General features: G+C 40.1%; 1 protein-coding gene and 1 long non-coding RNA gene across 3 annotated transcripts in view; one reads left to right on the top strand and one right to left on the bottom strand.

Annotated features, from left to right (window-relative positions):
• adgb (androglobin) overlaps positions 1-9659 on the top strand; it is a 46119-nt gene extending 36460 nt beyond the window's left edge. Inside the window, exons 28-34 of one of the 2 annotated variants that reach the window (XM_079644104.1) lie at positions 1021-1129; positions 3217-3434; positions 4612-4767; positions 4932-5022; positions 5147-5240; positions 8044-8227; positions 8388-9659. In XM_079644104.1, coding sequence (XP_079500230.1) covers positions 1021-1129; positions 3217-3434; positions 4612-4767; positions 4932-5022; positions 5147-5240; positions 8044-8227; positions 8388-8576 — 1041 coding nt within the window. In that variant the 3' untranslated portion in view covers positions 8577-9659. The remainder of the gene's footprint in view (positions 1-1020; positions 1130-3216; positions 3435-4611; positions 4768-4931; positions 5023-5146; positions 5241-8043; positions 8228-8387) is intronic. The other variant, XM_079644105.1, reaches the window with a different exon arrangement.
• A 3828-nt stretch (positions 9660-13487) lies between these two features.
• Positions 13488-14292, bottom strand: LOC307017224. The gene is made up of 2 exons (XR_013802081.1): positions 14186-14292; positions 13488-13753 (listed from the first exon to the last, which is right to left on the bottom strand). It is a non-coding gene; the product is annotated as an uncharacterized lncRNA (long non-coding RNA).
• Positions 14293-17112: the final 2820 nt, after the last annotated feature.

The raw sequence follows: 17112 nt of genomic DNA, 5'->3' as shown, positions 1-17112 counted from the left end.
TGAGCAGTGATTTACACATGATTTATGAGTCACTCGATTGTTTGAAGACCCCCTATCTACAGACCTGTTGTACTAGATTAATGATTGCCAAAGTATACAGTGAGTACTTTATGTGTGTACATAGGCACTGGCAGGCCAAACACACACTATGTCCATAAACGTGAACTGAGGTTTATTTGTTTTGATGTAGTAACTGTCATTTCTATCAGCACAACCAATCATTTTAACATGACTTCTGTTTAACCTCATAAAGAAAAACAATAGATATTCAGACACTAAACTACAAAAAGGATTCTTTCTTTTCAATCAACCTAATTTATGAAGTACATTGTTTCACATCTTGCACGTTACAAATACTTTAAAATACGAAGCTCCTTCAACGAAGAATACTTAGCGCTTTCAAATGAACCCAACAGTGGTGTGACATCAATAGTAATGAGACGGATCATGTCAGATCCCATAGATTAGATCAGCAGCGGGCCATAATCAACAGCTATCGATCACAACTAAGACCATTGATCAAGACTTAGCGCGAAGGGTCAGTAATTAAAGCACCGCAGGATTTCACACCAGACATATTGATGCTCATTAAAGGTAAATGAATGCTGAAGGCTCCTGTAGTCAGATTTGTTTGTAAACAGATGGGGAAAAAAGTGCTGTGGCCTTCATTTATCCATGGTGTTTATAGGAATTCAAAACATTCAAATCTCTTTGTGAATTAGGTTCAATACAGCCAAAACAACAACATCAGCCGAAACAACAACATCAGTGTGTACAACATGTGCTCGTTAAAACATTTTAGTTCCCTTTGATGCTCAGCATCTCTCTATTAATCATCAGCAGTAGTGCAGATTACAGATGTATGTTCACAAAAAACAAAATGGCTTCCATCTTGTTTTGGCTGTGTGTTTATGATGTTGTATGCCACATGTCTGATGCTGCATATGGTTATTTGTGTAATGCTGTGTTTAATCTGTGATGTGAGGGTTTTACACTGATGTGCTTGTATGTATTTCACAGAGTCATAAGTATGTGGTGCAGGCAGAGGTGCTTCATAGCTGGGATTTGGACGAATCTCAGCTGGCTTTTGTCCATAAACTCAGAGACTTGGAGAAGAATGAAATGACAGGTAGACACTTAAGACAATTAACATCCAACATCGAACAGTCAGCTACACTGATACACCCTAGGAAATTAAACAGAACATTCAAATAAGAGTCTAAATACACATTATGAGTTCAGACATCCCAATAACAAATCGGCATTCATGCTTGTTTTTGCACAGCTTATTTTTGTGTTGAGTGTGAAACGTGGTAGATACTCATTAGGCAGTGTCAGGGGCCAAAGCAGACGCTGTTTGTTTTTGGCTTCTGCTAGCCAGGGGCCTGTTAATCACAGGCCTAATGAAAGCCAAATGAATACAGCTGCTTGTGCAGATCAGAGTGAGATTTCTCGTGCCCACTGCTCGTTGGCTGAGGCAATAATCCTGTCCTTTGCCACCAACTCTGCTTCTCTGCCTTTAATCATGCGGCACAAAGTGGATCAGGGCTTTGAAATCTGCAGAAGCTTCCTAAAAATTCTGAGGGGATGAATGAATTGCCACATGGATGGATGTTGATACGACAGAGGTGCTGCATGGGTGACAATTTGCACGATCGCCTGAAAAGAAAGGCCAGCATGCTGTCGTTACATTTTCATTCTCTTCTCTCCGTTGCTTCTGCGATAGATCCCGTATTTACCCATTCGGTTTACATTTTGGGAAATCTGAGGATAGTGTGTGCCTGTCTGTGCGCATGCATACTGTATGTGCGTGTTGAAGGCATTCCTAAACTTATAAGCCAAATATCAGATATTTAGATACTCATTACAGCAATAGTCATGTGCAAGATGAACAGTAATGATTTGTTACTGAGATATTCCGTGTGTTCCATTTACATGTGCCTTCTGTTCGTAGAGCATGTTAGTTTTTTCCAACATTCACATGGGTTTGTCCATGTGTGTACGTGTAGTCCAATGTCCATACAAACCTCCTGTGGTTCTCCAATACGCTTGTGGAAGTGGGTCAATGGGAAGTCAAATGAAGTTGGCTCTTGCCCCCTGGTGCCCTGGGAAATATCTCAGCAGGAGAGTGAATTAATTTCACCCAGTTTAACTCTGTCTCAGTGGTGAGGCTGTGCCCTTGATCATGCTCCCCTACATGCTACATGGGTACACACGCACTACATGCCACGCCAAGCTTTGAAACCGTTTTAACAAGCTGTTTATCAAGCTGCAGTCAAAATACTCTACTGCGCATGTTTAATATATGCACATTTACTTCTAACTCCATCTCTGCTTTATACCCTAGTATATACCGTTAGAGCCGTCAGCAGTAGATGTGTTTGCAGCTGTGGCAGTGGTTTTCAGTCCCTTGTCAACCTCATTGACATTTAATTTTATCCTCCACAACGTTTGCCTGTATCTAAACAACGGTGCTGTATCTTTTGAAACATCATTGTACACCTAAAATTGTGAGCCGAAAATTACACACAGACAGAAATTAAGATCCAATCTGAACATCGCATTTCTACATGACCCTTAGTAACTCAAAAGCATACACCAAAGCGGTCGAGGCAGAGTGGCAGGGTGTCAGCTAAATGACGGATGATTACGCCTCTCTATTTCAGCGGAGTGAGAGTCATAGCTAATGCCTCATCTAAACTGGGGATTGTGTTCACTTTAGCTTTAAAGTGCAACAGTGCCATCTAGCATACATGAGGCAGCACAACGCATGCCCTGTTTGCTCACTCCCACTTCAGAGAGCTTTTTGTTGAGAAGAATGTGCATAGCTAAGGTTCAGTGTGAAGATGAATGTACACGAATGCTATGTGTTGTCAGCCGTTCACACTTGAATTAGATTGGTATAAACCTGTAAAGATAGTAAGCAGAAAAACGTTAATTCTGCATAAATAATGGTATGAAAGGAAAACTCTTGAATGCTATTAGGTATACACGACTACTGTATGCTTGTCAAATGTTTCAGAATGCTCAAACAAGTGATTCCTAACAAAATCCCTTTTAACTGCAGAATATGTATTTATTAAACCGCAATACATTGACGTCATCAAGTTATAAACACCATGTGGGCAGTGTAGATCACCTGAGTATTCACACTCTTGACGTTGTAGATAGTTATAGGAAAAGTGAATTTACCTATTCTCTGTTTGCTTAATTTAGAATACCAGCCTGAGGACCTGAACCAGTCATCCACCACCACATCTGAAACACCCAAAGCCCAGCGCAAAGGAAAAGGTGACAAGGAGAAGGAGAAGGAGAAAGAGAAGGAGAAGGGGAAGGAGAAGGAGAAGGAGAAGGGGAAGGAGAAGGAGAAGGAGAAGGAGAAGGGGAAGGAGAAGCCAGTGACCAGCCCTAAATCTGTCTCCAGACAAGAAACGGTAATACTTCACCACTGCACATAAATCAACGAACAACACTGTCAACGGCGATTGACTAATATGTACAGTTACACATATATATCAAATAATATAAAAAGTAACTAAATATGATTATATATTTAATTTAAACGCAGAGGTGAGTTGATGGAGTTTAATCCTTTGACGGACTGTGTAGCTAAGGAGAAGTCTGAAAAGCTCTTCATCATATCTGCCAAATTGCATTTCCAAATGACTGTTGCGTCTCATTAGCTTTTATTGGATTAAATATGCTGTTTGGATTGCAAGTGGAATTTATAATACAATGCTATCTATGAAAACCATTCATTTACCAACGTCCTTGCCAATTCAAATAGAGTAGATGTTATGCCCTCGAACTGAAGGCCCTGCACTGCTTTTGTTATCCTTGCATATTTGTTTCCACAGTGTATTTCCCAAAGTATCCTGTGTTTAGACAAACTGCAGTGGTACTGTAAAACTTGGTCAGGATTAGCAACACTAGTAATATTAACCTTTTTAATAAGAGGGTTTGAAGAGGCACTTCTGTTGAGTACGCGCTTCACTCCTCTCCAAATATTCCCATCCACATATAATGAGCTCACTCCGGACATGTCTATTTAAATAGGCAGTTCAGTATTTACATATTTTCTTATCATCTAACTTTGACATGCATCCAATCCCACAACTGCTAGACTGACCTGCGTGTCTTTACACTGAATAGGAGATGCTTATCAAATAATACAATCTCATGGTGTGTAATCAGTAGAATTGTCTTGGTTGAGGAGATTGTAACACAGCGGCTTGATAAATCTCTGAGCTGCATAGCAAGTGCCTTTTATTCTCTCCTGCGCTACATGTCAAACCCTATAGACTGACATTTTCATAATGGTGACAGATACATCTCCATTGTGAATATTTTCTTGGCATCGGGAGCACAACATTGATGGAGGTAGAGAACATAATGATCTCTACATAAATGAACAAAAATCGATCTATTATTAACAATGAAGACAAAACAGCTGAACAGTGCATGTAATGGTCGCCGGCTGTGTACCAGACTGTCTGAGTGGCTCATTGAAAGAGACATGATGTGCTGTGGTACGGTGACCTTCAACTAGGATGTTTGTGTGCTGGAGCGTGTGTGTCATGCTTTTGTCCGTGTGTGTACATATTTGTGCAGAGCCTTGATCTGACTAAGGCCAACTGGACTCTGCGTGTGGTCAGTGATACAGGCCAATCGGAGAGCATCAAGGTGACCAAGGACACAGAGAGGAGGGACTGGATCAAAGCCACTAAAAAAGCCTGGGAGATGGCTGAGGCAGGCCGCTGTGCCAGGGTAACAAGCAGTTGTGATTCAATGTAGTTACTCATCAGTTTAATTCAGTCCAATATGTGTGTTTCTAATGTTATCTGCTGGAGAAATATGTAAGGTGTGATTTAGAAAATGGTGTAAATTACTATAACACTACTTCACCCATGGAATGTTTTGTTTTATTTTAGGCATTACAGTCTCGTCTCAAGTTTTATAACCAACTCCAACACCAAGCAGGTGATGAAACTTCTACAGATGACACAGAAAACGGAGAGCCAGGTACCATATTTTATACACACAAATGTGCATATATTTATATATTTAGGCACTTTCTGTTTCCTCTACTTTTCATATTCAGTAAGTTAATAATGTGATCATTTCTAATTCTTGGTTCTTTTAACAGAATTTGGTCCTGACATCTCTCTGAATCCATCTAATAAAAAGCTGACCAACGCCTCATGCTCCTGTCCGTCCATGGACTACACTCCTTTCATCAGGTACCCCCCCACCACACACAATATTTTCCATTTGTTTGAAATATCATTATTAATCTTAATAATATTCTCCACTAGCATAAATATAAAAGATAGAATGCTGATTAGAGCAGATTGTAGGTGTCATGTTGTGTTAACATGGTTATAGCCATACAACTATACATTTCAGAATTATCCCCGCGGCTTGTTTTGACACCTCAATATTTAGTATTCCAGCCTGTACCAACACATTTAGTGTGCATAGAGGTCAGCCATGGATAATAATACATAAACAACTAAGACGGACTCATCATCTCACTGCATTATTCCAAAAGGCTATTTATTGTTTTTCTGTTGCAGTGTTGTTTGTATGCACTCCAGCTGCCTCGTGTAGTTAACTCTGTTTACTAGTCTGTAGGCGTGCATTATCTGCGAGGCCTGGTAGAGGAGTGAGGGAGGGCGTGTTAATATCTGTGTATTTTCAGTATGCATGTTATGTTCGTGGACATACAAACTTTAGCATCCATACCAGCTTGGTTCATGCAGTGTCTGCAGGACATTGCTATGGATTTCCTGTGACCTTTGCTCCTATTGGTGCAGTGAACATCAGTGTTACAAGGCTGTGCGCTCTGGCTGGCCTGAAAGGGCAATCTATAGACTCTCTACTGTGGCATTTATAGATATTAAGGATAGGCTAAATGGAGGGGTTCTTCGTGAAAAACAATCTTAGAAATTGCACCAGTTGTATGATATGTCAAACCACAAAGTCACACATTTAAAACAAAAAAACTGCATTTCTTAATTGAATATACTGTAACTGATTTCTCAAGGAATATAGTTGTTTATTTACTTGATGGCTGAGGTGAATGTTATAATGGGATGATTGGTCCATAAATAGTTTAGTACTGTATACAACACATCCTACTTGTAGTCACAGAAATGAAGTGAACAGAGTGTTGCTTTGATGCTTTTTGATTCTGAGATTTTCTTTCTTGGATCCGCCTGCTTCATGGTTTAGTTTACATGCAGTACACCAGCTCCAAAATCAGTAAGGTCACACAAAGCTTTAATTGCAGCAACATTGTTTGTTGTAGCACTCTACAATGGAAATATAATTATTAAGAAAGTCTCAAATCAATACAGTTTGTTAAGCACGTACGTTGAGAGTTTCCTGTTCGTCTATGGCTGAAATGTCAACCTTTGACTTTTGTCAGTATTCTGAAGCGAAGAGGCTCCCTCTACGGTTCCCGTCTGTCTCCCGCTGCTCTCCCTCACACCACCTCTCCTCCCTCCATCCCTTCCTCCCTCTGTCCGTTCCTCTCCATGATAAATGAGATGATATTTGGGTCTGTTAATTAGATAGCTATTTCAGGACCCCAATGAGCTCCTTGCTCCAATGAGATGTGCCCCCTCGCTCATCACCTCTCCACCCTCTCCTGCTGTGGGTGTGCAGGTGTGTGCATGTGTGTGCCTGCACGTGTGTTTCTGTGTCCAGCTGCTAACAGCTGCTGACAGCGTGGCCTGCAATCTGGGCCGAGAGAGATCCAGAGGAGTAGTCTATTAGCAGAGTCTGATTAGTCTGCAATACACCTCTTTCACACAAAGGTGCAGCGCAGGGCACATTTTTAATTCACCCTCATACACACACACACGCACACACACACACACACACACGCACACACACACACGCGCACACACACACACACACACACACACACACACGCATTCCATTTAAAGACAAAGACACGCTGTGAAAGAGGTTGGACCAGGCATTAAATGAAATGCACTCCATCATCACCTCCACTGGCCTCCCCTCTTCATTAAGGTCATCTATAGGAAGTAGAGAGCCGTATTTAGCACCTTTTATTTGAATTCATCCCTCTGTGTGCCTCAGATGATTCCCAGCCATTTGTCTTTCTCAAACACATGTTGACTGCTTCACTCATTTCTTGTATAACTGTCCTCTATCCACAAACACAAATTCAAGTTATGTAATCATATGAGAAATAATGATTAGTCGAGATCTGTAGACAGACTCCATAGTATTCAGATGTGTTTGTTCCTTTTAATGTACTGTAGATGTTATTATTGTACATTTTCTTAAGTTACACTTCACGAATGCATAAGGCTAGTAAAAAGCATTAAAAAGCATTAATTAATGCTCTTTGAAATTGTAAGTCACAAACATTTCTAACTGTAAATCACTTTGTCATGACCATCATCTGTTATCAACATAATTCATTCCAAATATTGGGAGAACATGTTAAGAGCCATGTGGAGCAGTCCTCATTCATAGATATGCTATGATTAATTAATGAAGAAGTAAAACTACCACACATAATAAGCTTAATGCAATAACATGTCCTTCAGAGCAGTATGGTGCGCCCTCTACTGATCATATCAAAGAACTTCATTAGATTGACATTTGGGTTACAAAAAAATGATGACGATTAAATAAGGTATACAGGAATACCATAGTTGAATATTTGACAATAACACATTTGAAATGATTATTTTGGCAAATCAATTAAGTGGTCATTAACTGTGTGTCAATGCTTATTAATGTATTATTTCATGTTAATTATAGTAACTTATTGTTACTGTAAGTGTTACCACGTTTGGTATAGTTTGAGCTGGAGATATTTGTTTAATATCTATTCGTTAAATCACAATTTAGTAGAACATATTTTTCGGAACAACATTATATTTGTCCTTTAAGCACTCACAAAGCAAAAAATAAACCATCAAATAATAACACGCTGGTGATATAACATAGTAAAGTGGATACATATACACATTGTATCAACTCCTTGTGTACATTCTTTAGACGCCAAACGGATTTTCCTGCTCTGATGGACTCCCAAATGGAGGAGATCCAGCAGAGGGAGCGCTTAGAAAAGATCCAGACTTACCGGTTGATCCGAGACAATGTGCTGGAGCACCAGAAACAGCAACAGCTCAACCGGAAGCAGCTGAGGACACACCACCCGGAGATATATGACAACATGCAGGTCAGTGAAGAACAGTGAGGGCACTGAGTGACGGTGCAGACAGTAAAACAAATCATCATTTGTGAATATCAATGTAAGAGAGAGTGAGGAAGATATGTTATCAGCTTCCTCTCCCTCACATCACCCTGTAACGTCTTTCTCTTTACCTCTCTTGTGGCAGCACTGTAAGATCTTCCTCGATGCTTGCGAGGCATTAAGTAACCGTCAGAAGGCAAACATTAAAATGGAACAAGAAGCGAAACAAGCTCTGGAGGAGGCCCAGCCGGCAGCTTTAGAAAAAACATCCCCCGACTCTGCTGCCCCCCAGCAGCCCAACAAGCGTGCCAAGAGTGCTGGCAAAAAGAAATGATGGTCATTGGCATCACTCTCAGCTCTCCTCAACAGACACTTCTCAACAATACTGAAGAATCCAATCACAACATCGTATCCTGCACCTGATGATATAATACCTCACTCAAAGATTGTTCCAGCATCTGATTCAGAATTAACTCATGCTTATGACTTTAGACTCTTTTGAAATTTCAAACTAAGAACTTTGAGAACATTTATTCTGTATGACAGCTTAACATATTCTCATAGCACATATTGATACCTGTTATCTTTCATTTAGGACTTGTATTAACACTGTTCACCTACAAAAGTGTTTGTTCTAGTTTTCCTCCATTTTTTTATCATATGAGCAATGCTTTACATTCTAAATAAAGACAAAAAATGCATTTGGCTTTCTGCATTTTTTTTTTTATAGCACTGAGAATGTCAAGCAATCTCACTTGCAATTCACTGCTTTGACTTTTTGCTGCCCGCTGTGCCTGATTGTATTCTGTAAATCTTTTGTTTTCTTGAAGGTCACTGTATTGATTGTTTGAGTTGATATGTTCCTGCTGATAGAAGCCCACAACCTCCTGCTAGCTGAGTGGTACTGATTGATTGGTTAATTGATATGTTCCTGCTGATAGAAGCCCACAAGAGTCCATTCCAAGGCAAAGTGTTTTATATGAAAAATGCAACATAGGAAGGTGAGCATTGATTTCCATAATCCCCAAGGTTGAAGTGAATATATTTCAGATGGAGAGCCTTGTGATGTAACGCATAACTGTTGATCAATGAAGTGTTTCTTTGTCGATTGAATGTCATATAGTGAAGTAAGTGCCCTTTATCTTAGCTTAGTATTTGAAAAAGTATCTGGTCGGTCTCCATCCCACAGTCAGCTGACCAGCTGAGGGATGGGAAGTTAAATTGGAAATGAAAGGGAAGAGGGTGCCATCTAGTGGCTGTCGACGTTAATAGATTTCCATTACTGCACTATGCTGTTTTCATGCTTGACAATAATGAATAGTTCAATTTCGTGCTGCTGCATGAAGGAAATTATTATACTGCTGTGTGTGTGTGTGTGTGTGTGTGTGTGTGTGTGTGTGTGTGTGTGTGTGTGTGTGTGTGTGTGTGTGTGTGTGTGTGTGTGTGTGTGTGTGTGTGTGTGTGTGTGTGTGTGTGTGTGTGTGTGTGTGTGTGTGTGTGTGTGTGTGTGTGTGTGTGTGTGTGTGTGTGTGTGTGTGTGTGTGTGTGTGTGTGTGTGTGTGTGTGTGTGTGTGTGTGTGTGTGTGATAAAGGGTTGAGAGGTATTAGTTGTGCCTGCTTGTATGTGTGTGCATGTGCAAAGTCATCCTGCAGTAATCCACTCTGTTATAAAACTTTTGTACCGTGCTGCTGACAATTTGTTCATTGAAATCCTTTTCTACAATAATAGGATTTCAATTAACAAATTGTCAGCCGCTTCCCCCTTGCTATGTTATTTAACTTAAATTATGATTATACAACATACGAATTACATCCTATTTGGACTTGTAAAAAGATGCTGTAGACACAAGGAACAATGTACAGTATTTGATTATTTGTGGGAATACCTGCACATACATTTATATTTTGAACACAATGTAATAAATAACACCTTATCATTGTAAGGCCTCATCCAGCAGATCACTATTTCGACGCTTGTACCTGCATGACAGAGCTAATCCTGAAAGCCTTCCCTCTTGACTCTGTACTGTTCTCTCACCCAGTCCTCCCCATCTAAAACATCAGCTCTGATTTGCTGTTTTCCTTACCCCTAAACCCGACCGCCTCTGTGCCAGGTATAGTTTTTGGATGTGTGTGTGTCGCACCATGAGAGAGAGAGAGAGAGAGAGAGAGAGAGAGAGAGAGAGAGAGAGAGAGAGAGAGAGAGAGAGAGAGAGAGAGAGAGAGAGAGAGAGAGAGAGAGAGAGAGAGAGAGAGAGAGAGAGAGAGAGAGAGAGAGAGAGAGAGAGAGAGAGAGAGAGAGAGAGAGAGAGAGAGAGAGAGAGAGAGAGAGAGAGAGAGAGAGAGAGAGAGACCCCTACACTGTAATTGGCACTGACGTGTTTGTAGTAACGGAGAGGCTGTATGTTAATTGGCAGCTGTTGGCAGTAGTTTGATGCAAATGTGTTGTGAGCAACGGGGAACTAGCGTAACCTTGAAAACAAGGGGACAATCAGCCTGTGTGTGTGTGTGTGTGCATTTGACTTCTCACGAGTAATAAGAAAATATTTGATTCTTAAATGGACCCACACTGAAGGATGATGAAATTAAGTACATTTCCCGAGCGATGTGGAGACTGCGGTGGCTCTTTAATTTACTTTCCATTTAGTGAGGGAATAATTCAAGAATGCCTTAATCAATTTATTTGCTGTTACTTTTGTGAATGACAACAAGGGCATTCCAACTTGCAGGAACTGACTGTGTATTAATGGTTTCTCTCTCCGTCTCTATGGCAACAACTTTGTATGCAATGATCTCTTTCATTGAGCTTTGAGCATGTGGTTCAGTATCAGGCTGTCACAGTTGTCATCGAGTTCATTACGTCTCCTACTTTTAGTTACCTGTACGTTATCATTAAGTTGTTTACCACTAGACAATTAAGCCTGAACTGCATCAATGCAGTAGATCAGTCAGCGAAAGGACCTAGTGTGTTGCTGCATCATGAAGACAGACTCCAGGAGTTCACTGGCCTGGCCATGGGAATTAAAGAACGCTCTAAGACACAACTTCACCTTTTTACATCATAGTTTGAGTGTGTGGGTAACAAAATATATTAAAATCTTAATAAGTAAGTGTTGGAGGTGTTAATAGTTTTTTTTTAACCATGAGCCAGGCTAGCGTCTATGGGATTAGTTTTGTATCATAAAGATAAAGCAACACTTTCTCAGAATAAAGCAAAACTATGAGTTTAAAAGAAGAAAAAAACTAAGTCAAGCAAAATAAAATACATTTCAAAAATAAAACTATAAGTTGCAAACAAATCATTTGTGTAATCATGTAAACTATAAGTATTTTTTCTTTGTTTTAACTTAGGTTTTTGTTTGCAGTTCTTGTTTCTTCTTTCTCAATGATCAGACTTTTGCTCTCACTGCAGCTTTCTCGTTTGCCCTCCCTCATTTTTTGTTTGAGATTTTGACACAAACATCCCAGGTGGGCGGGACTTTCAGGGGTGTGTCCCCATTGGCTACTCAGTTTTTGAGTGACAGCCCACTACACCACAGATCATACAGTACAACTCATGCAGCAAACTCCGGAGTCCACTCGGCCACGTTAGTGTTGGGCCCTGTCTCAGGTCGACTATTTTAATTTCCTCGCTCCTCGGTCCTCGGTCTCACCGGAAGTTGATTTGTCTGCGCCATCTTGAGTACCGTCCCATGGCTCTTATTTCTGCCGGAGGACCGAGGATTGAGGAGCGATAATGGAGGAGCGATAATCGAGGAACCACCAGTCTATCCTCCGATGAAATCCTCAGATACTCGCCCCGCCCCCTTACTGTGTATCGCTCACTGATTGGACGATGCAGTGCATGCACTGATCTCATGCTTCTTGTTCTTGACATGAGAGCAGTACCCCAGCGGAGTGAAGAAAATAAATGAAACTCACAGCCACTCTTCAGTTCAAACTGTGTTTTGTTTCAATTCATGTATCATTTAGTTACAAATATGTGATATATCTGAACAACAAAGTGGTCAAAAATCATTTTATTCATTTATTGTAAACATTTTCATGATCGCTTTTTCCGTTTTATATTTTCATTTACTGTAATTTCCATTCAGTCAGTCATTAAGTGCTATTACAATGTTAATGTGCTACATATCCAAACAAAGTGTGCAATCCAATGAATGTTAATCTAACTGGGTTTTGATAGATAACATATCTCTTTTTCTTCTCAATTATTTTATTTCGATTGTGTACTCTAATCAATATTAATTAAACTATTGTTCGTTTATACATTTTAAGAATGGCGTTTATCTTTTTTGAGAATGAGTTCTTATTTGATTTTATTTATTGGGGTCTACAACAGATGATACAAATGTTTGTGTCAGTAAATGTGTGGCGGGGGTGTTTGTGAAACAACGGGGACAGAGCTGCTGTCAGACGAACAGCTGTGCGGCGTCATCACAAACGGACGTCCCTTCACGTGACGCTCCGGATGAAAGGACGTCCCATTGCTCTTAAAACTAATTTCCCTGCTTCTCGTGGTTTCTTTGCGTCCCTCCATGCTTCCCTGGAGGGAGGGACTAAACACAGGGAAACGACGCAAGTGAGGGAAGCAAGGATTTCATTTAACCGACCTGAGACGGGGCCTTGGTGTCTCCTGGGGAGTTTCATGAACATATCGGACTTCTCTTATGGATTGCTGTGCATTATACTTGTGATGTGTGGTTCATACTTTATTCCAACTTTAAATATTTTAATACCTGAACACACTGCTGCTGTTAAATAATTTCCCAATTTGGGATTGATAAACTGTTTGTCTATTTATTTTATAGATTAAAAAAACACATGTATTTTCAAACTAAAGGTGATACACAATATAAACCGTATACTATTATTTTTCAAAGACATGTTACATTTCAAAAGCATATATTCCTATGTTTAGGACAAACAATTAAAGACTGCTTTAATTTAACAAATTCTACAATATAAAAGTGGCAGATTTGCTTTATTAAACAGACCAGACCTAGGCTGCATACCAACACAATTAGGAACATGCTCACATCTTACTATGTTGGTCGGAAGAGCTGAAGCATTAACACACAATGGATACAAATGGTGTTGTTTCATTCTATATCCTGTGAGAAAATGATATACATTTAGCATTAAACATTCGACATACTATTCCTAGCCTGAGGAAGATATGAATAATCAACATATTTGAATGGAATCTCTAACATTTTCATGTAGAATAAAGACAAAAGAGTGATTATACAAATTACATTTATTGAAATTTGAACCAGAAGAGGAAGTCTCAAAGAATGTTTTAAATAAAAGGACATAAAACTAAAAGGTGGATAATAATAAAATCTATTAAATGTATATGTAAAGACATTTGGTCAAATGAAATGACACGCCCAGCGTGGATGAAGCTGGTGCAGGTCTTTCTTCATACCCCCCCTCCGTGCTGTCCCCTCAAAGGAAGTGGGAAAACAGGATAAGACTCTGGACACCACGCTGTCTCAATGATCCACACTGTTAATATGAGAGGAAAATAAATGTTTTAGGAAATGAAAAATATGAAGTTAACAAATAAAACACAGCTCAGGGGGACAGTCATGGACGGTAGGTTTTCCTACAAAGTTAACTCGGCCTCCATTGATTTGCATATCAAATTAGCGTGTTAATAAAATAAGCTATCATGGCTTATACTTGCATATCTAAACAGAATCATGAAAGCCTGTTGGTAGAGTCAGGCACACGAGTCAGTTTGAGTGTGTGCGCCGGTGTCTGAATGCTCACTCACTTCTAGCTATGTAGCTAACTGTTAGGCTACTTAGCTTGCATTGTTATGGATCTAAAGGTAGCAAAAGCTAACTTTCATAGCACAGTTTTACTTCTCACTTACCACAATAAAGAAACAGACCGTATAGTACAGCACAAACAACACAAATGATCAATACTTACATATATTTTCACTTGTAGTATTATAATAATTGAAATGCTGGTTCTTCTGGGGATGTTCTATCCACGCTCAGGCAGCCACCGCACCGCAGCTGCCTGCACAATCGCTGGAGGACTGGGCTGTCACTAAAAAACTTAGTAGCCAATGGGGACGCACCCCTGAAAGTCCCGCCCACCTGGGAGGTTTGTGTCAGAATCTCAAACAAAAAATGAGGGAGCGCAAAAGAGAAAGCTGAAGCGAGAGCAAAAGTCTGATCATTGAGAAAGAAGAAACAAGAACTGCAAACAAAACCTATGTTAAAACAAAGAAAAAAAATACTTACAGTTTACATGATTACGCAAATGATTTGTTTGCAACTTATAGTTTAATTTTTTAAATTTATTTTATTTTGCTTGACTCAGTTTTTTTTTCTTTTAAACTCATAGTTTTGCTTTATTCTGAGAAAGTGTTGCTTTATCTTTATGATACAAAACTAATCCCATAAGCGTCCCCCCACTGATTTGTATGCTAAGCTAGGCTAATCACGTTCTGCCTGGCTGTTGCTTCATATTGATATGAGAGTGGTATTGATCCCCTCATCTAATTATTTTTAGCAAGTAGGCATATTATTCAAAATGTTGAACTATTTCTGCATTATGCACAACCCAGTGATTTTTTATTCCATTAAAAAGGAAATGTGTAAATCAGAATCAGAATACATTTAGGCTAATAGTCCCACATGGGAAATGTGGGAAATCGTTACAGCAGGAAAGAGCCACAGACAGCTTAATGTTACATATGTTAAAAAAAGTAGGCTACTAAGTTATGATATAATAAAAAAAATTAAAGTAAAAAAAATTTGGAATCTGTAATGTCTGCAAAGAATATGCAGCGCCCTTCAACTCTTCAAGAACCTTATGCTCAGTGAGCTCTTTTTGCCTTTTCGTTCACCTCTCTCTTGCTTGCCCAGGCTCATGCATTCCCCATGCATCAATAATACACATACACACACCCAGACATAAACAGCTGGCACGCTTGATACAGGGTCCTTTGGCTTATTGGCTCAACATGCTGCAGTATTGTCACGTTGCCTTTTCTCTCTTCCTCTGGGACTGAATGTCTTTAGAGGTTCGTCCTCAGTACCTGCTACGCTGATAAAAGACAGGAGAGAAAGACTTTGAGAGAAAAAAGCCTGTGCTTCTGTAGCTCAGACAATGGAGCAAAGGCCAAGTCTAGCAGTGAAGGGGAAAAGGTGAGGGCTCAAAGATTGACGTCCAGGCTGTACTGCAGTAATACGAAACCCCTAATGCACACGGAACCCCAGACTTGCAGACACAGAAATGCTGACCTGGTTGCTGCCTCACTCTTGTAACCTAACTAATTTGCTACCCTGCCTCACCTTGCTCTGGCTACACTCCCTCTTTACCCTTTTTTTGGCCCAGCCTCCAGAACACCACCACTCTCTTCAGCCAACACGGTAGCTCTGCAGACACCGGGTGTGATGTGAAGATCAAATAATGAGTCTGAAGAACTTCACGAACTGCAACACTTCACTTTTAAAGGTGCAGAGCAAATAAATCACTGAACACAATGTCATCATCACCATCATAGAAAAACAGTACCTGTCATCAGATTTAGGTGACAAGACACCTATAGTGTGAGAAATCCTGTGTAAGAATGTGTCCTATTGTAACTTATACAGATAGGCCTTCTAATTGTATCTTCCTCATTTCCCTATGGTTTTCACTTATCAACGTCTAGGTCCTCCCTGGACTACCAGTTAATATTTTGTAAAGATAAGCCAATGCCAATTTGAAGGTCAAACCCAATTAATATTTAAGCAGGGCTGAGACTGATTCCCAGGCATAGATAGAAGTCTTTGGTCCAGCTCTATGTACATTTAAAGATTTGACAGTGACAGCAGAAATAGGCTGCTTTGCGATTCAAAGCAGGGGCCTGGGTTGACAGCTCAGCATATCACTATACAACTTTTACAGTGAAGGGATCATGAGATTGTGTGTGCTGTGTGGGCACATTGCTACATGTGTGTGTGAATGCATACTAGTCAATGCTTGTTTTTGCATCCAAGCTTCTGGGATATTTTAGTCCCAACTTCATCCCCTGACAGTTACACTAACAACTACTGATATCGGGGAACTGCTTTTGGTGGCCGCTGTGTGTTTGGCGGTTGCACATGTCCATAGTTATTATAGAAAAGCCGTCGTGGCTGTCAGGATGGAGCTGATGTAACGTCCTGTTCTGCCACAGCCTGTCCAAAGTGTTTATTTCAAAAGATCTTTGAATGGTGATTTAGGCCGCCCCAGGTGCGGTTCAGTGTTTGTTTGTACCTGTATATGAGGAACACTTTTGTTTAGCACAGCACTAATCATGAATCATTTGATGTCACCGCTTCAAAGCAATACAGGGATCAAGGGTAATAGATAGATGGGAGGATACACACAATTTCCTTAAATAGCATCACAGCGACTGCTTAAATCACAACCTAATTGCCTTGTGTTGGAAATGATTGCATTAATTCAGCGGTGCAGACTCAGTTTACACAGCAGAGCTGGGAGGTGTCAGGTTTGCCAATAAAACAGGAGCCTAAGTTTCATCCCACTTTATTGGATTGTGCAATAGCCCCTGCCAATCACAGGGGATCATTGTTTGGTTTAATTTACCAACAGAGGCTTCAGAATTGGAGGAGTCAGCAGAAAGACGGCTCACCGTCGCACAGCTGTAGTCTTAAAAGGCATTTAACTTTCCTCAGAATCCACTTTTCAGTGCTAATTTCTGTGAACCATTGTGTACGGCTTCAGTTTCCTTTCAGGTAATGATTCTTACCTGACAGACATTCACCTCTGCTGAGTGGACAGCAAGGGTTTGGTGAGGTGCCTGGTCATGATGAAGTGCTGATTTGATAAAGTCTTAATTGATTAGAGCTTTAACC

The sequence above is a fragment of the Notothenia rossii genome (assembly GCF_949606895.1).
Source record: "Notothenia rossii genome assembly, chromosome: 8".
Classification (NCBI taxonomy): Eukaryota; Metazoa; Chordata; class Actinopteri; order Perciformes; family Nototheniidae; genus Notothenia; species Notothenia rossii.
This window is presented reverse-complemented; position numbering and strand designations above follow the sequence as displayed.